Genomic DNA, 20,044 nt, shown 5'->3' on the forward strand with positions numbered 1-20,044 from the left:
AATAAACCCCAACCACCCCTTGGATATAAACCTGCCCTGGCTCAATCCTACTGGAGCACCTTAATTACCCACTAAACCACCAGGCACCATAAATTGGTTATATGGTCACCACCTAGCGTAGTAAATGATTTCCTGGTGTACAGGAAACCATTTGGCTTATCGCTCAGTGTACAGTCACCCATAGATAGAAGGAAGGGGAAAGAATGAGGGAAAGACAAACAGAAGAGAGAGTATAAAGTCACCCGCAGGCAGAAAGAACAGGAAAGAATGAAGGAGAGAAAGACAAGAAGAAGGAAGGGAGAAAGGAAAGGGCAGACACCCAAAGCAGCACTACATCAAGTGAGTGACTGGTGAGTGCCCCCACCTACCATATATATATATATATATATATATATATATATATATATATAATTCACTGAAAGATGAATAACTCACCTTTTTCTCTGTCTGGGTCGTCGTCGGTGGTAGTGTGGGGCAGCTCCATCCTCGCCAAGGTCCCAAAAGTCTGGATCCGAGTCACTCATACTCACTCTCCTATGCTGCCTACACTGCAAAAGATCAAAGGATGGTACAGTAAACCTCTAGAATAGTACTGCACATTCATTAATTTTACCATTTAAAGAAATTATATATACCAGGTAAATAACTCAATAAAATATGACATTCTTACTCCATCCATTTCTCTTGCTAATCAATAACTAATCACATCAATCCAACTTAACCCATTTGGGTACTGAGATTAAAATGGCATCCTCCTTGTGGGCCTTGAATGTTAAATACAAATATTCTAAGGCAGTGATTCTCAACCTTTCTTGCCCCATTCACCCCTTCCACCATACGGCAGAATGTCATTCCCCTCTTTCCAAGACCATCTTACTCATATGGTGCTTACCTGAATAATATGCATAAAATAATGAAAATCTGCTTTAATATTTCCATATTAGTACATATATATTGACATGGATTATTTTGTAGTACAGTTTTAAGCTTTCTCAGAATGACCACAGTACTGTACAGACTTGTTTGCAACTGTAAGGCGGACTTGAACTGAGAGTGAGTGACAGAATCTACCGAGGCCTGAGGGCCAACAGCGTCACTAGTTTGTACACGTCCAAAACGAAAACCTGATGGTACAGGAATATGAAGACTCTCTCTTTCTCTCTCTCTCTCAGGGTTTCAGTTTATAAAATACGTAAAAATAATTGCATTTTTTTTAGTCGTGATGAAATTCCCCTTGATTTGAGAGGTTTTGGTAGTTCCTTTGCTGTTTCCCCAACTTATGCAAAAAAAAAAACAAGCTGACAGGACGAACACACAAGAATTCGACATGAAAGAAGACAAGCTTCCTCTTCCACCTCGGACCGCACGTACACACATATTTTCTCACTCACAGAAACAGCTGAAACGGACCTGAGAGAACATTTTCTCTTCCGTTATTTCTCACACTATTCCTTAATTATTATAATAATAACAATACACTGGAAAAAAAAAAAAAACACTTTGGGCCTAACTGATGCACTTTATGTTTTGTGTTCAGAGGCAATAAAAAGATGAATATAACAAAAGTCTGAGCTTGCCATTCTATGGCCTCAATTCCCCCCCTGAGACACTTAAATTCCCCCCTGGGGGGGAATTCCCCCTCGTTGAGAACCCCTGTTCTAAAGGAAATAAAGTTTGAGTTGTAAGTGATTACAACAGAAAAATTGTGGTTTTACCAAATATATTGCAGGGTAAAAAAAAAAAAAAAAACTAAAATCCATGAATGTCCTCTTCTGAAAACTTTTCTATAGGCTAACTCTAATGCACTGAGCAAACATAGTTTCAAACTGGACCACCCTAACCACTGGAGGCAATCTTAAATGATTTTTCTTTTTTCACCTCCCTTAAAAACTGAAAATCATTACCTACCGTAAGTAGGCTAGGCTGTCCTTGTACAATTTCAGTCTTCAACTTTCTTACATTACTGTGCGGTGGAAATAAGAAATTAGAGCACGAGGCCACAGAAGGAATTCCCCGTTACTCCTCTTTTATTACGATTACAGTACAACAGTACTCCACAAGCTCAACGTGGGCAGTATAACATTCACCAAGGAATGGCCCATAAAGGTTATCCCATGTATCAGATTACCAAACACGGCGGTGAATCCAACAAGACTAAATACACAATCACAGCCCGTATTTAAAGACAGATGACACTTACTACTCAGGACGTATTGAAATACCCTGTCCATCAGTTGATATTCTTCAAATTCACCTCGAGTAACACACCACCCGTTTCCATGACAATCGCGCCTGCGAGTCTGCGACGCAAACTTTTCTAAAAATCCCCTAAACATTTGTTGATATATTAAATTACGTATTATGATTGAACTGGATATAGTTTTTACGTTGGTCGTTCAAATTCACTGTTTTCGGTTATTCACCTACCAAGAAGACATATTTCATCTTTCTCAAACATATTCGGTTCATCAGTTTTCCACAAGATAAACAAACAACGCGAGACCCGTGGCACCTAGGGAAAGTTTTCCTGTCTAGAGAGACTTATTTTAAGCTTCTTGGCGTGAAACATTGAAATATGTCTCAGCCATTCATGAAAGAGTCAAGAAATAATCAAACCAAGAAACTTTTCAACAAGAGGGCCTATCTAAGACAAAAATTAAGGAAAAATTTTGGGAGTCTTCAAGAGGGTAAGTTCTGTTTTAAAAGGAGTCATGAGGAATGGATTAATCGTTTGTGAATAAGTATTGTTAAGTGATAATAAGTGAGCAAAATTAAGTCAGTGGTCCCCATTACAAGTAGCCAGTGCCCTTTAATCGTTAAGATTATGTATAGTGGTATCAGCCCAGTGTATGCACGGAGTGACGTGATGGAAGTTACCGTTCCCATTTCTGTGGTCTAAATTAACCTAATCTAACCAAACCTAAACAAACTTAACCCAGCCTAACCTAACCTTATCCTAGATCAGCCTAACCTAAATAAACCTAAACTAACCTTAATTCATGAAATGACTGATTTCAAAATCTGCCTGTAACATACGTAGCCTAATATATAGATGGATAGATAGACATAGATATATTACGATCTGTAGTTTTTTTTTTTTTTTTGTCCCACTCTGGGCAAAGGCGTCAAGGCCTATATTTTGGGGGCAGTAGCCTATCCTAAGGCCCAGTAGTCCTCCTACACCTCCACATGTCACCGCTTCAATGCTAACACCTACCATCCATATTGAATACATACTAGGGCTGTCTCATACAGGACTGGTGTATTGGTATTAACGGAGGTGTTTTTACGACATGTCGGCGGGTCATCCGGTAGATCAGGAAAGTCTGCATTTATGAAATTTAAATCCTTAAACTGTTCCCTACCCCAGGCGGAATTCAAACCTGGGTCCATCAGGACTGCAGGCCGCCTCTCTACCGATTCAGCCACCGCCTCCCCCTCCAACCTATAGGTTGATAAGACATCCAACTATCTTCCGGACGCAGGTATTTCATAAAATGTTGTTGATAAATGGAACAGTACCGGTACTTGAGATAACATGCGGATACTTTCAGCATAGCAGCCAAAAGGGCAATCACCACATGCGCACTGAGCAGAACGGTAACTTTCAGCCTAAGTCACTGTCCATATGACACCGGGAAATGGTTCACAAACTTTGTCATGTCTGCAGCAAATTGGTAATTTTTTACCAGCCATGTCTGCAGCAAACTGGTAATTTTTTAACAGACGGGTGCATCGATTCCAACAAACTCATTACCTCAAGTAGTTTTGGTTTATATGCAGCTCAGATTGTTTATAGTTGAATTCTGACTGTATACCTATTTTGGTGTATTCAAGGAAGAGGACAGGTCACCTGCAGCAGTGTTTACTGATGCTCTTTCCAGCTGGCTGTGTTGTTTACCAACCACCACTCCAACTGAATGTGTTGGTGTATCATACTCAAAACACTAATAACTGTGCAGAACTATGGGAAACTAAGTAAATTAACCAGCCTAACCTAACTTGCATTTAACAGCCAGCTTTCAAATTTAAAAACGTGCCTTAGAATGTTAAGTATGGCCAGCTAGTGGTAGATGTTGGCGGAGTATTTATGCATTCTAGATCCTCATATATAGCTTTCAGAGAAAGTTTATAAAAATGGCCAGTAGCTATGGTAATCCAGGAGGAATAACAAGTAACCTGTGAAAGACTCTTTTCAGTACAAAATATGGAAAAGCCTTGCCTGTTTGGTAAAGAATGAATACATTTGCAGGATGAGTCAGAGATGTGGGGTACCCTAGGAAGGGAAGGTTTTGCACTATTTTTAGGTTGCCATATTGCAAATATTTGTTACAACAAAAAGTTATATCCATATAATATATAAATTTTTTTAATCAGGAAAAAAACAGCAGAAATTAGAAGATTGAGTACTCACCATTTCTTCTCCTAGCATATATGTGATAGTTACAAAAGCAGTTACAGTACTGAAGTTTGTTATAGTCAGAGTATAATAGGCCAACATTTTTTCTATATATGTGAAGCTTCTTTCAGGTCATGGCCGTGCATTTCTTCAGAAGAAGGCAATTGTCAGACAGTATTACCGAGATCAGAAGAAGGAGGAAGGAAAGCAGCGAAAGAAACTCCAGTATGATATGTCAAGAGGGAAGGGTAAGTATCATTATGTACTCTTTCACTTAGCATTTTCTGTAAAGCAAATACAGATGCAGTTTTTTATTACATTATGGTAGGGTTGTAGATGTGCAAGTGTTTGTTGTTCAGTTGGTAAATATTGTATATATTTAGAATTACAGTTATCATTTATTTTTTCAAGGAGTGTTCCAAGTTGCCAGGTGAAAAATGCAAAATCTGTGAATAGTAAAAAATTATTATTGAAGTGATGGTATCAAAGGCTGATGGTGGTATTGTCAAAGAAGAGGGAGAGTGACCATGTGCGATTTGCCACAAGGGCGTGGGAAGTAATTCTATCTTGTGCAGTGACTGTCGTAAGTGGGTGCATAAGAGATGTAGTGGTTATTAGAGGTAGAGTGCTAGGTAATGCACATTTCATGTTTCAGGGAGAGCAGGTGGAGATTGTCAGGTGTGAAAGGATTGAACTTGCTGGTGAGTCTCTTGAATGTTTGGAAGAGTCTCTTGAATGTTTGGAAGAGTTTTGTTATTTGGAAGACATGTTATGTGCTGGAGGTGGCACTGGAGCTAGCTCTGTGGATAGAGTGAGGAGTGGTTGGAAGTTCAGGGAGCTGTTGCCTCTCATGACATTGAGAGGGCTCTCCCTCTGTGCTAAAGGATCTTTGTATGCAGCATGTGTTAGGAGTGTCATGCTGTGTGGTAGTGAGACCTGGGCAGTAAGGGAAGAGGATGTTCACAGGCTCAAATGTACAGAAATGATAACCATTAGGTGGATGTGCATTGCATCCTTGAGCGTGAGGCTTGAGGGAGCTAGGTTTACGATGGAAGAGTTGAAGGGTAGGATGGGACAGTAGTGTATTGGTGATGTGATGAGAGGTAGATTGAGATGGTTTGGGCATGTGGAGCAGATGGGGGATGATAATTGGGTGCAGAAAGTGAGAAATATTAATGTTAGGGGTATGGTTGTGAGAGGTAGACCGAAGACGACCTGGGACGAGGTTATTGAGTGTGACCTCAGGACTAAGGGACTGAATAGGGAAGCTGCCAGAGATGAGCAGCATGGAGAGCTGCCATTAAGTGACCAAGGCTAACGCATGCAAGCATGTTGGAGCCTCCAGTAACAAAGAAACGAGTGTGTACCGTACCAATAGTTGAATTTCTGGTATACACAATGTACTGTATAGCAGTTAGTCTGTATGGGTAGGCTACAGTAATGACTTCTCATTGGGATGAATGTTGAGCAAAATAAATTGTAAATTTTCATGGTTTTATCAAATATTGACCTTTTCAGTACAGAGCTCTTGCTGCTTATTTTTGCATAAACCAGACCTTTTATTTAAGGTACGAGAGATCTCTGAAGGGTTAGAAACATTTTCCATTAACCCTTTCAGTTCAGTGATGCCTTTGTTTTAACAAATGTTTGATGGTTGTAGTCAGTTTAGGGGACACTGATGAAAGTGGTTTAATGCATTGATTTTCTCTTAAAACTGTCACGTTATTGTTTAGATTACTGAATTTTCTGTATGTAGTGTTAGTTCAGAATTATATTCATCATTCAATTATTCCCCTATTAATTCCCAAGAAATTATTTTTTCAGGTGAAATTTCTAAAATCCTGTTCTCTAGTAATTATAGTCTTTGTAGAATGAAATCGTACACAACTTATTTTACAACCATGAGAGTCAAGTGTGGTACAGGTAGGAAAATTTATCTTTTTTTTTTTTTTTTTTTTTTTTTTAAACTCTACTTTTGTGTTCATGATCTCAGCTGCATGATGGGTAACACAGCTTATGTAGGTTGGTCTGCTACAGTACTATTTATCAATACAACGCAGACATTTCAAACGCCAGATATCCTGCAGTAGGTGGTGGCATCAATCATCTACTCACTTGATGCAGACAGCCTACTTCTGTATCATTCTTTATCTGTGTCTGCTTTCCTCTCTTCCTATTTTTCCAGTTGTTCCTGTCACTTTTTATTACTCTTCTATCCTCTTCAGGTGATTTTACATTAAGTGACAAGTCTGGTGGTTTCCTGTAAGCCTAGAAGCCATTTACAACTCTGGATGGTAACCACATAACGAACCTGTACATGTTCCTTATGTCAGCAGACAGGTTGGCGCGGGTTAGTGCATCTCCTTGTAAAACAACCATCATCCCTAACGGGATTATGGCATCTGGCAATATATTGAACGTACCTCCATTTTTCAGACTCGGTCGTCAACTTGAATCATCCAGATACATACAATCCCATCCCAAGTGCCAGCACAGAGCCAGATGAAGAAGAATCACCCTTTACTCAGCCAGTAAAGTAAGTAATCTCCTGTTGACATGCAGAGGATGGACTTACGGAAAAAGGGAGGTCTCAGTGGTTAATGGTATTTGTATGTCAAGGAATACTGTAATGGATGTTTCACTTTGGTACTTTGTAAAATGTTTTGTATACTAATGTCTGGCTTTGCTCTTCCAGCTTTAGCCATTCTAATATTTAAATGTAATACATGTTTGTACAGTCACATACCCAAGAAAATTAAAATATAGGATATGAGTGGGCTGATTATTTCATGCTATGTTGCTAGAGCAAGACTGCAGCAATTGTCAGATGCTACTTAGTGTACATTGCCTTGCAGTGGCAGTTTTCTCTGTTTTTATTGATTTCTATATCTGGATCCTGCCTTGCTCCAAATTTCAGAGGGAATAATGATATTCCATTACAGAAAGAGAAAGCTGAATAGTATGCAGCGAGCAAGGGCAGAATACCACAAGCGAGTTGCTGAAAGGAAAAAGAAACAAGAGGAACATTTAAGCAGACAAACAGAGATTGAAGAGGCAAAGAAGAAATACAGAGAAAACAGGTTAAAAAAGTTCAAGAAGCTGAGCCAGAAAACAAGAAAAGGACAACCAGTCATGAAGGGCAGAATTGATCTGATGCTAGAAACTCTGCAAAATGAACTGAAGTTGTAAATTATGTTATTCTGTTCTTCTGTATTAGTAAAGATGTTGAACAGCCATTCTTCTCTTTTCACAAAACCAAAATGGAAACCATAAATCATATTTCCTAAACTACCCTTTGTATCCCCTAAGCAGGGGAGCCCAACCAATGGCCCATACATGGACCACCAGCAATTCTTGTCCAGTTCTCAATGCATCAAGTAATTATATTGTACTTTTATATATTATTCATGCACTGAACTACAGACTTTTAAGCTAGTATTGCTGTATATGATTCACACTTGATACTACCGATGAAACTAACGCCCGTAGTCTTGAAACTGAGTGCAGGGGTTACCCTTCCCGCACCCGACTCGAGGTGGAAGCTCACACCTTCAACGTAAGTGGTAATCTTAAAAGCAGGAGAGTGTACCCCTTCGTGTGGGTAGGCGTGGCAAAGAGTTGGTAACACTGATTAATTTTAAAATTCAAAATCTTAAAATAAAAACAATACGTATGACAGTTTCTATGATTCACACACAATATAATCTATTAATGATTGCAAGTCTTACCTCTTCACTTATTAAAGACTGGCATTTGTTTTTAAATACTCTGTATAGGAGTATGTTGGCTGGTCATACCGATTTTGACTATATTTCTGCCTCAAATGCTTGCTTTTGCCATTCTTCTCACTCAGAACCCCGAAATCCAATCCCCAAGACACCGGGGGGGGGGATTTGAAAACCAATCATGAACACCAAAAATAAAAGCCAAATTCGTTCAGATCACACCAAAATACACCAGAGAAATATATTGCCAAACCAAAACAAAATAGTACAGCCTTATAAAAGTTCACCGAACGCAAACACGAGACTTCGTAATTCAAACCAACTGGCTGTGCACTAGTCGTCTGTTTAGGTAGTACTCGGCCATTCTTTACTGTAGGAGTTATTTCGCGTACTAATCAAACTAAATATAAAAGTATCATACACCATATCTGATAAACAGCTTGGTTGAAATATTGAGAAATAAAATGGAAGTGGATACAGTATCTCATCTTTGTTTTCGTTTTGTTGGAAATTAACCATCCCCGGAGAAGCAGTGAAGTCTTTTAAAATGATAAAAATATTAAATGCTTATTTTTTCTTTACACGATGTTTTTATTAAATTAAAATTCCTATCACACACACCATAGAGTCCTTCAAATTCTACATAATTTTCTTTGCACAAGGCTGCTATAATATGACGAAGGGGCATGTGAAGGGGTGCAACGAGACCCCCCGCGGATTCCAGTACTACGCTGGGGTAATCCTCTCCCATTCAATGGGGAATGCTCTCCCTTTCGTGCTTTAAGACTACCAAAAGATGCAGATAGGGCAAGGTGAACGCTTTCCCACAGTTTAAGACTACGGCCGTAAGAGTCTGGATTCCACAACCGTTAATAAACAGGCTGCCTATATAACAACAGTGTCCCCCTGATCAATCTCCTTCCCCCTGTGGTGAACTGCAGGGCAGCTTCTGCCTGCAGCACACTGGGTTCACATCCATATGAACCCAAGCCCTTGACGGTGAAACAAACATTGTGGAAACTGGCAAGCCATTTATACAGGTTGCAATGAAACTTCAAGCAAATTATCCAGAAATTACTGTGAATGCATTAAGAACATCAAAACGACAAATATTTAAGGACTTTGTTACAATAATACATCAGTGCAAGTGAAGCAGTCCCCCCCCCCTCCATATTTTAATTATTGGCAGACTATCTGGAGTCCATTATCTTCACGTGAAACACTATAAGCAACCAAGACAAAAATTTTCCAATTCTGTTTAGCTGGTTGGCAGTATTAATACTGCTAGGGTAACCTCAGTCAGGCTGGCTGAGCAGACCCATCAACCACTGGTAAGCATTTGCCCATGCGGGGCCTTCTCTCATGCAGTGAGCCCATGTTCCCTTGTGGTGGACCACTCATCATACTCTCCACCCAACTGACAGGCACCATAAACTCCGTATCATCCCATTCTTTGGACATGTATACCACCAAGCATTGTAAATGGCTTGCTTTACAGGAAATCATTAAGCTCGTCATTCAGTGTAAAGTCACCTTAGGAAGTAGGCAGCATTACTTAGTAGGATGTTGGCTGCCACCATCTACCAATACCAATTGAGATTAACTGGAGAATGAGCTTAAACATAGCAATTTAACTGTACACAATTTGCTCTTAAAAAGAATACCCAACAAAGAAACATGGACATCATGTTGTAAAAAATACAAATCACATTATTCAGGGCCTATGAGGGACCACATGCTAGGATGTCACGGGATAGGGGAAAGGAGAAGAGGTGACCAAGGATGACACACACATAAGGGGAGGTAAACTGGAGGAAGGGCAATTTACTGACAGATAATAGCATGGAGACAATGTTTGTGGCCACCTTTTATGGGATTAAGGCATCTACCTATAAATTCATGCTGTCGGAAAAAAATAAAATTAAAATACAGTAACCATTTCTCAGACATTAACTATTGGGCTTAAGGCACCAGTCTTGAACCAAGTTCCCTGCCCCAGGAAAACAGGATGTCATTTGCAAGTGCAAAACACTCTCATCTTAAGTGTCGAGACCAACTGCCTAGCCCTGGGCTCCTACGTTCCTCTTAGGGCAATGTAGGACTGGATGATGGATGGATGGATGGATGAAAATTTTTGTATGGAGTTTTTCGTGTTCAACCAAGCCCAGTAGTAATAAAATACTGTGTCCTTGCATTTCTGATGGAGCAACGACTGGATGATCGATTGATAGCGAGAAGGATTACTACTGTCCATCAAGACACCATGATCCTGAAAATACATATCGGATACGTTTATGCGAGGCTACAGAATGTGGTGAATGTTTTTGGCATATCAGATAAAGGATTCTGGGGGTTTGAATGATGAGTGAATGGAAGCGTGGCCCACTGAACTGGGCAAACTTGGGCTGTCTGGACATTGCTACTCCTCACCCTGCCCTAGGATGGGAAAGGAGGTCCGGATGATGATAATGTTATTAACATGTGTCACGCTAGATGTTTTTATTAGCCCTCACCCAAAATACTGGATATGTAAGTGAAAAATGGATTATGAGCTCAACCAACTGCTGCACAACTAAAATATTAATACAGTTGAATTATGTCTCCATTTATATTGCCGTATGCTCCACAGGCAGGCTTGGATGAGGTAGAGGATAGATTCTGGGATGACCTAATACATGTAGTAAGTGGTATGGGGGATGAAATTGTAGTTTTGGGAGGGAACTTAAATGGTCATGTAGATGACCATGGGGGATGTGCAAATTGTGCAAGAAATGAGGATGGGTGAGTTTGGAGAGGCAATGAATATAATTGTGTGCAACACACATTTTAGGAAGAGAGTAGGTTGATTACACACTAGTCCAGAGGAAATAGCAGCCCGACAGACTATTTCATGGTCAGAAGGGCTGAAAGGTTTGTGAGGGACGTTAAAGTTACAGGGAGTGAGGAGTGTGCTGCAACACATTACTGATATGTGACATGATGCTTAAGGAGCATGTGATGAAAAAGAGGACCTATGCACCTAGAAGGAAAATAAGGAAGTTGAAAAACCAGGCAGTAAAGGATGCCTTCTACAGTGAGATGAACAGAGCAGTGGCTGAATGTTGACAGAAGTGCTGTTGAATGGTACAGAGCCCTCAAGAACCTCTTACGAGTTACTGATTCAGTGTGTGGATAGAAAGGCCCCCCCCAGACACAAAGTAACTTGGTGGTGGCATGAGGGTGTACTGTAGAAGCTGCAGTTATGGAGAAAAGACGGTTTTTCTATGAGTGAAGCAAGGGTGGTAACAGAAAGGATTGCTTGGCTGCCAAGCATGAAGCTAGGAGAGAGGTTTACAGGGCAAAGACTGAATCTTAAGACTTTTACTTGATAGCCTAAATGGTGGGGAAAGGAAGAATTATATTAAAGGTGACAAATCAAATGAAGAGGGAGAGCAGGGATATCATAGGTGAGCAGTGTGTGAAGAATAATGAAGGAAAGGTAGTGAACAGTGGGAATATTAAAGACTCCTACAACCGGTTGTTGAATGAGGAGTTTGACTGGGAAAGGGATGGTTTGGAGCCAGCAGATCCAGTGTTTGGCCCTTGGTCTTTAATTGACACTGCTACTATGCACAGGGCAATAGGCAGGATGCAAGCAGGGAAGGCAGCAAGTGTCTGGGTTGACTATTGAAATATTGAAAGCCTCAGGAGATATAAGAGTGAGGTTATACTGACGTGATAAATACTATTACATATGAGTGTGTTGTCCCAGACGACTGGCTGAAGAGTGTAATAGTAAATGTGTACTGTACAAGGGGAAGGGTGATGCCCTGAAAAGAGGAAATTATAGAAACATAAGGTTTTTGGGACCGGATAATGAAGATAATGGAGAGTTTTAGAAGGTATCAGTAGAGAAAGAGTGAATACCAATGTGAAGCAGTTTGGGTTTATGCCAAGTAAGGGGACCACTGATGCCATACTCACTGTTTGACAGCTTCTGGAAAAAATATGTAGGAAAGAAAAGGGAACTGTACTTTGTTTTTGTCAATTTGGAGAAGGCCTGACAGAGTCCCTTGAGAGGTGGTGAAGAGGGCAATGAGAAAGCCTGGGATTGAGGAGTGGCTGGATAGGGTGGTTATGACCATGTATGTAGGTGCCTGCACTCAGGTAAGGGTGAATGGAGTTTTGAGTGAGTTTTCTGTGATCGTTGTTGTGCATCAGGGGTCAGTATTGAGCCCCTTGCTGTTTATGGTACTAGATGCCCTCTCTCGTGACTTCAGAAATGGACTCCCATGGGAGATGATGTATGCTGATAATTTGGTGTTGATTGCAAAGAATGAGAGGAAAGCAGAGGAATGATTTAGGAAATGGAGAGATGGTATGGGGCACAAGTGTTTAAGGGTAAATGCAGATAAAACAAAAGTGACAGTATCTAAGGCTGGGGACAGTAGTCAAAGAGGGGAAGTAGCCATGTGCAATTTGCCACAAGGGGGCTTAGAAAGATATTCATCTTGGGCAGCATTTGTAATAAGTGGGCGCATAAGAGATGTAGCTGTATTAGGGGTAGACTACAAGGCAACACTGATTTTATATGTGTGGTGTGTCAGGGAGACCGATTGCTGGGCGTGAAAGGACTGAACCTGCTGGTCAGCCTCATGAGTGTGTGGAAGAGTTTTGTTATTTGGGAGATGTTATGTGCTGGAAGTGGGGCTGGAAGTAGCTCTGTGGCTACAGTGAGGAGTGAAGAAGTTCAGGGAGCTGTTGCCTCTCCTGACACTGGGAGGGCTCTCCCTCCGTGCTAAGGGATCTTTGTGTGTGGCATGTGTTTGGAATGTAATGCTGTAAGGCTGAGAGACCTGGGCAGTAAGGGAAGAGGATATTCGCACGCTCACATGTACAGAAACGGCCATAATTAGGTAGATGTGCAGTGCGTCCCTGAGTGCGAAGCCAGGGGGGGGGATAGGTTTACGATGGAAGAGCTAAGAGGTAGGATGAGACTGGAGTGTACTGGTGTTGTGAAGAGAAGGCATAGATTGAGATGGTTTGGGCACGTGGAGAGGCTGAGGGATGATAACTGGGTGCAGAAAGTGAGAATTGTTAATGTTAAAGGTATGGCAGAACGAGGTATACCGAAAGACCTGGGACAAGGTCACTGAGTGTGACCTCAGGGATAAGGGACTAAATAGGCAAGCTGTCAGAGATCGAGCAGCATTGTGAACCATCATTAGGTGACCAAGGCCGATGCATGCGTGCATGTTGAAGCCTTCAAAAACGAAATGAAAAAAAGAATGTAGTACCACATTTTATAATAAAATCTCAATGTCTCGATTCATATGGAAAAGGTTATTGACAATACTACTAAAACATTTACAAGTTATTTATAAATTTATAATAGCCACAAAAGTCATTAAAAAAAAAATAATAAAAAAAAAAAGTACCTTGGTCATAAAATATAAGCCCAAAGCACAACAAAATGATACACAAGTACAAAAAAAATAATAATAATAATAATAAAATAAAAGTAATTTTAATAATATACAAGAGAATCCAACTTAAACTTATGTAAGTTTGACAGGCACAATATTTAGGACTATAATGTAACCAGAAAGGGGCTACAGATCCTTATACAACATAATGAAAGTATATCAACTATTGTCCATAGAGCTACAGACATTTGATACCCACATCTGACACTAATGTACAAGAAAAATGGTTGGCTACTGCTTTCAATAATATGCAACTGAAAGGATAGCTATGGTGGGACTCTATACATGCCTCCAGAAAACAAGCTAGCTGCTCTGGTTGCATGTTTAGCTACTGGCTGAATGTAACCAAAGAGATGCAGCCACTTGAGCAAGATGAAACATACTTCTCGCTTTTGTACTATCAATAAACAAAGATTCCCACTAATATTCTCATTAAAAGCCTCATCCCGATCCCTAAATGTAAGATTCATGGGGGCATCCTGTTGTATGTGCTGCAATTGACTGATATTATACACAAATATCTGAATCCAACTAGCCATTTTAAATACACCAACACTACCTCTAAATGGCTGAAAACATTACGAATACTGTACTGGAGTGCTCATCTTCTCTTATTACAAAGTTAATATTAGCTGTTTAACTTCAAATATTTTTAGCTCATTATCAGCACAATTTTTCTTCAACTTTGGAAAAAATAAAAAAAAATAAAATTACTGCATCCAAGTGAAGGGTAACTATATAAGTCTTCCATAACACTCAAAAATTATTTAAACACAATTTGTAAAGGTGATCAATTAGGCCACACCCATCATCAATTACACTGTATTACATCTAAATACTATAAACCAAGTAACCTTGACAATGTTGATTATGCTTGCCACTTTAACAATGAGCTGTGAGCTCACTTACCATGCATAAATGTATAAGGAGTGATCTAAACACCTTTCAGAATGTTCACTGTCAAATCTAGTCTTTACCTATCCTATAAATCCTCCCTTCAGGTAATGGTAACCCAATCTTACCTCTGTTTAACATTTTAGTCAGGGTTCATTTTAAACCACTCATCAAATGTGCCACTTCCCCACATATTGAAAAGTCATTCAAAGTTTCTTAATCTATCTCTGAAGTGAATTTTGTATGGCTATAGGGACATCCAATACAACCATTACACCCTCCCTACTCATCATCATCACCATCACGTCCGTTTTCCTGTGGGGTGGCAGACCTAGAGCGATCACCCTGGTTCTGCTGGGGTGAACCTGAACGTGAGCGGTCCCCATCCTTATCCTGGTGACGATCTCCAGACATGGAACGGGAGCGACTGCGTGATCTCTGTTGCAATTCCTGGTGGTCCTTCTGGTCTCCATCCCTGGCCGAGCTACTGGGTTCAGCAGACATCTTGCGGGAGCCTGAGCGGGAGCGACTGCGACGTTCTCCGGATCGGGATCTCCTCGTGTCACTGTTGAAGAGAAGGGGGGGGGTCAATGACTTGCAAGAAGTTTCTCAAACTTTCATGCTTGAGCTTGTGTCTGGTATTCTGAAAGTGGCTACTGTTGGAAAATAAATACACTACACACTGCCTTCTCACCTCTTGGAGCGCGAGCGTGACCTGGAGCGTGAACGAGACCTTGATCTTGACCTTGATCTGGACCTTGATCTTGACCTCGACCTGGATCTTGATCTTGACCTTGACCGGCGAGAACGCGATCGCGATCTGCTACGGGACCGCCGAGACCTGGACCTGGAACGAGATCAGGAGGATGGCTTAGAGTTAACAGTAGCCTTAATCATACGCAAACTCAGGGACACTACTCCTTTCACAATAACTTGGCCTAAAAATGCCATCCATCTCTCCATCTTCAATGGTGCACTGAAGACATTATGAGTAAAATGTGAAGTTACTTCAATGCTATGAATATGATATATGTGAAGAATGAGAATCTGGGCCAAATCAGGTGAAAGAGTACAAAACTAAATAAATAAACAAATAAAATTATATTAAACAACAGTTATTCCACTTCAACTGTCAAACCTGTGTCTTGCTTCAGTGCTGTGAACTCTTCAAATGGACACACAAATTCTGAAAACAGCTTAGTGCAAGGATTTCAGCTTTGCTGACCTGCTGTGTGACCCTGATTGTCAGAACAATCTGCTATAGGACCCCTGGGATTATGAACTGAAATGTGATCTGAAGAGTGGCTTTCGGTCAATGGCAGTTTTGAGACTTGTCTTCTTGTCATTGAAGGAGACTCCTTATTGCCTCCTCCTGAATTACTTCCACACTACATCTTAACCCCTATAAGCCAGGTGTCCTCAGATGCTGTCCGAGGGTACTACTGCCAAAAAGACGTGTGTCCACATATGCAGTCACACCCTCCCGCCCTCATAACCCCCTACCACCACAACCACACCCCCCCACCCCATCCACCCTCACCCCACACATAACCCCACGTCCCCACCACACTCCCGACTCCTTACCCTCACCTCCCACAATCCCCCCAACACCCCACTAAGCCACCCCCAACCCCCAATCACCCACCCCCCAACCCAGGACTACTGGGTTTTAGTGAGGCTAGAAGCCCTGCTTGGGCTTCTAACCTTACTAAAACACACTACAACACTCTATAGACCATGGCCCTAAAAATAATCACAGGCTGCACAGCTATTACACTCACAGACCACCTACACCATGAAACCAAAGTCATCAAAGTCAATGATCACCTGGACATGAGAGGCACCCAAATTCATGCTGCAGCCTCCACAAACGCACACCATCCACACTACATGGCAGCACATCCACACACACACACACCAAGGAATATCAAAACAACACCCAGCACACGATATCATACACATATTGTCACCTCTCCCCCCTCAAACCAGCTTCCAGAAGCATATCCATACTCAAATCACTCGCCGCTCCATTCAGTTACTTTAACACGCAGCTGCATGCATGGCCTCCTGATTTCCAACCTTGTGAATCCTATCTCCCTCGTGAGGACTGGGTCCACCTGGCCAGGCTGAGATGTGGGCATCATCCAGCCCTCTTATCACAGAAGAGGCTGGATGACTCTGTCACTGATGTCTGTCCAGGATGCAACACAGCACCTCATACTATTAAGCACATTATGGAAGACTGCATTGCACACAATCACCTGTGCCAACAACACAGCATACACTACTTGAAAACTTTGTGGGAAAGCCCGGTCTTGGCCATGGCCTTCCTTAGGGACTTGGGGCTGTTTGGCCAGACTGCCTAGGGAACAACTACTACTACTATTTGGCCTTGGACCTTGGGGATAGGCCCTGAAACCTTTGCCCAGAGTCAGACACATTAAAAAAAAAACTGAAAGGCTTACAGTGAGGATAAAATAGCTTTGGGCTCCTTTCTGGACATCTTGATGAAACTTACCCTCAAGATAAATATTCTGCATAAGGATACAGTTAATCTACCAAAAGGCATACGGTACCAATTTCTCTGCAAATTCAGCTTAGCGAACATTTACATAAATTCCTCTGGAAGAACTAGAAACATTTGAGAAACTAAATACTAGACTATTAAGTTTAAACCAAAAAAAGCTGCCATCACAGAGAAATAATTAAATCTACTCATCAAATGACATCAACAATGAACAAGATCCACTGATTAAGCCCTAAAGACCACAATTATTTGGCAGGGTACCTCCCACAACCGCAATTCGGGGGTGTTTTGGCGACTTTCACCAAGGGCAAATTGATTTGTGTTCTGGCTAAAGAGGAAGAATTTACACACCTGACAACACAATCCACATCCCCGTAGGCCAAATGGTTACCGCACAATCGCGTGTCAAAGTTGAAAAAAGTTGATAAAAGTTACCCCTCAAAAACACTCTAAAGCGTGAAAATGTTGATAACTACATATTTTTCTTACTGAAACAACTCATTTTGAAGTGTTTTGTCACACCAGCCATGAAAAGAGCTGTATGTAGGTGCAGGGAGATTTCTAGCCCGTGGGGAGATAAAAGTAGGCTGTAGGGAGTAGGCCTATAACTACGGGGGTTGGGAAAATAGCCAACTTTTCACATGAAATGAAAGCAGTTCAGTGTGTTCTGTAACATCTTGGCGGCCTGATACTTCTCGGGGGTCTGTAAGGGGGAAAAGGGTAGTGAGGGACAAGACTGAAGGGATGGGGTGGGGTTCAGGGGGAACACAAGGCTAGCAGGGTGGGAGGAGGGGCAAGATGGGTGGGAAGGGACATGGGTGGTGGTGAGAGGTGAGATGCAGGTGCATGGAGAGGTGGGAGGGCGATGGGGGACAAGGAGGGAGTGAGGGAGTGGGGTAGAGCATGGCATGGAGGTGCCCCCCCCACCGCCCAGGTTGGTTTGATCCCCCCTCATGCCACCTCAGGGGTGAGTTCTCATTGGCCTGAAGCCATGTACATCATAATCGCGGCAGAGGAAGAGATCCGCAGTTTTTTACAGGCCCCACTCAACTGATGCGATTAGTCATTTTGGCTTAAACCTCAAATCGTATCAATTAATGCAATTAGGACTTTAAGGGTTAACCCCTGCCCACCTAGAATGGTATATTTACATTCTGGATTTTTTCAGGTATGTCTAAATGTGCCTTGTTCAACTGGGCCAGTGGTATCTAGCATCTATCACAAGATGGGGAGCTGAGTGATATGAGAGCACTGTACAGGGAGATGCAAGTCTCCTGTTGTAAATATGATACTGTACAACACTTTTCTTAGTTGCTACTGAAAAAGCTGACTATTCCAGAAAAAATCCCACTGTGGGAGCTAAAGTGGCAAAGATAAATCCTAGTGTGCACAGGTTATTTTCTCGACCAACTAACCTTGAGCGAGAACGAGACCTCCTAGAACGTGACCGTCTTGACCTAGATCGTGACCTGGAGCGCCTGCGTGACCTTGACCTGGAGCGGGACCTGGAGCGGGATCGTGAGGGCCGGTCTTCAATCAGTCGGATGCGCCGCCCATTCAGCTCGGTGTCGTCCAGCTTCTCGATAGCTCGCTTCATGTCCGAACGAGTGGCAAACTCTACCACACTGCAGGCACGGAGGTATAGTACCAGTAATAATAATTAAAGGTGGGAGAGGTGGGCAGATAAATGTATAAAAAATAAAGTACAGTACAATAAGTGAGAAACTGAAAGAACTGCAAACACACAGGTATAGTGAAGAACATGTGAAATACTAGTAAGAGCAAAAAGTGTAAGTTATTATCTTGGAAGAAAATGGAATATAACCTACTGACAACAGGTGACTTTCAGAAGTCCATGCGTAGAAATGTGGGGGGGAGTGACACATGAGAAAGTAAGAACATTAACTGACAACTATCTAATAATACATGCAAATATCACTTCAAGACTTTGGATGTGATACTTTACGTGAACCAAGATTAAAGAGGAAAGATACCATGGAAAAAGGACAATTCAAAACTGTTAATGAACCATAATCAACTGCATCGAGAACTGGGTTGAATATATCATCATATTTATAAAAAATGAAACAAATACAAATAGAGGTACTTATATACCAAGTAATCCATTATGCATTTTCAATACGAAATACTCAATACCTAAAACAAGCTAGAAATACAAGCTGTACCCTTTACTCACCCTTCATAACGACGATGTTTGTGGGCATCAGCAAAAGTAATCTCTCCAGCTTTGCGCATGTAATCCTTGAGGTCCTGAAGTAAATCAAAGAGACAAACATATTACATTTACAGCAAGATGATAACTATACACAAAACTTCTTCCACTTCTAGCTGGCTATTAAGGATGGACTCTGCAACCTAAACAAAGGGCTGGGCAGACTAAGGTTTAACTCAAGGTCACACGTCTCAAAGACAGAACTCCATTTTTACCTTTCTACCTCACTGAATCCACCAGTTACGTGAGAACAGGTGGTGAGACTGGAGCTGGAAAGATCATGCACAATGACACCTATCCTGCCACAGGGAAACCCCACATGAAATGACAGTTGTACCTATCCTGCCACAGGGAAATCCCACATGAAATGACAGTGAAATCAAACCATAACATTCAGGCCACAGGGATCTGAAAGGGTCACGGAAGTAGCCTAAGTGTTGTTTGTATTTTGCTCCATCCATTGCCATGTGAGCTTCCCTGTGATGTCTTAGGTCACGTGACTTATTACCTGTTCATACCACTACCCTGCCAGGGGGATAGGGCTCTCCCGTCCATGACAGTAGAAGCTCGTACCTCGCCAACATGCTTCTCTCATCCTTCCTTGTTCTACACTGACAGCTGGTGTACCTAACTCTCAAAAATAAAACTGATGGGTAGCTGCTGAGAGGGCATAGATAATGCTTGAGCTACAACACGGAACTAGAGCAAGCATACATACATAAAAATTTTGAAATAAACCAAGGAGGGAAAGAAAAAGGAAAAAAAGCAAAAAGAAAAATGGTAAGGGATTTTTTTTTTTCC

General features: G+C 41.5%; 2 protein-coding genes across 5 annotated transcripts in view; one reads left to right on the forward strand and one right to left on the reverse strand.

Annotated features, from left to right (window-relative positions):
- The first annotated feature begins 2,524 nt into the window (after positions 1-2,524).
- On the forward strand, positions 2,525-7,624 carry LOC145415616 (uncharacterized). The gene is made up of 4 exons (XM_080284839.1): positions 2,525-2,687; positions 4,531-4,647; positions 6,836-6,935; positions 7,342-7,624. The coding sequence occupies exons 1-4, from the start codon at positions 2,576-2,578 to the stop codon at positions 7,586-7,588; spliced, it is 576 nt and encodes a 191-aa protein (XP_080140965.1). The 5' UTR covers positions 2,525-2,575; the 3' UTR covers positions 7,589-7,624.
- Positions 7,625-13,434: 5,810 nt separating this feature from the next.
- Positions 13,435-20,044, reverse strand: part of LOC145415700 (serine/arginine-rich splicing factor 6-like) — a 35,814-nt gene continuing 29,204 nt past the window's right edge. For all 4 annotated transcript variants that reach the window (XM_080284920.1, XM_080284921.1, XM_080284918.1 and 1 more), the window contains exons 6-9: positions 19,208-19,281; positions 18,426-18,635; positions 15,178-15,330; positions 13,435-15,048 (exon numbers count right to left, since the gene is read on the reverse strand). In XM_080284920.1, the coding sequence (XP_080141046.1) occupies positions 14,766-15,048; positions 15,178-15,330; positions 18,426-18,635; positions 19,208-19,281 (720 nt within the window). In that variant the 3' untranslated portion in view covers positions 13,435-14,765. The remainder of the gene's footprint in view (positions 15,049-15,177; positions 15,331-18,425; positions 18,636-19,207; positions 19,282-20,044) is intronic.

Source organism: Coenobita brevimanus, chromosome 103, assembly GCF_032717465.1.
Source record: "Coenobita brevimanus isolate Jiangsu-jjx chromosome 103, ASM3271746v2, whole genome shotgun sequence".
NCBI classification, from domain to species: domain Eukaryota; kingdom Metazoa; phylum Arthropoda; class Malacostraca; order Decapoda; family Coenobitidae; genus Coenobita; species Coenobita brevimanus.

Coding starts and splice junctions, on each gene's coding strand:
- LOC145415616 (XM_080284839.1), top strand. CDS start 2,576: ATGTCTCAGCCATTCATGAAAGAGTCAAGAAATAATCAAACCAAGAAA. Junction 4,648..6,835: donor TGATATGTCAAGAGGGAAGG/GTAAGTATCATT, acceptor TCCATTTTTCAG/ACTCGGTCGTCAACTTGAAT. Junction 6,936..7,341: donor CCCTTTACTCAGCCAGTAAA/GTAAGTAATCTC, acceptor ATTCCATTACAG/AAAGAGAAAGCTGAATAGTA.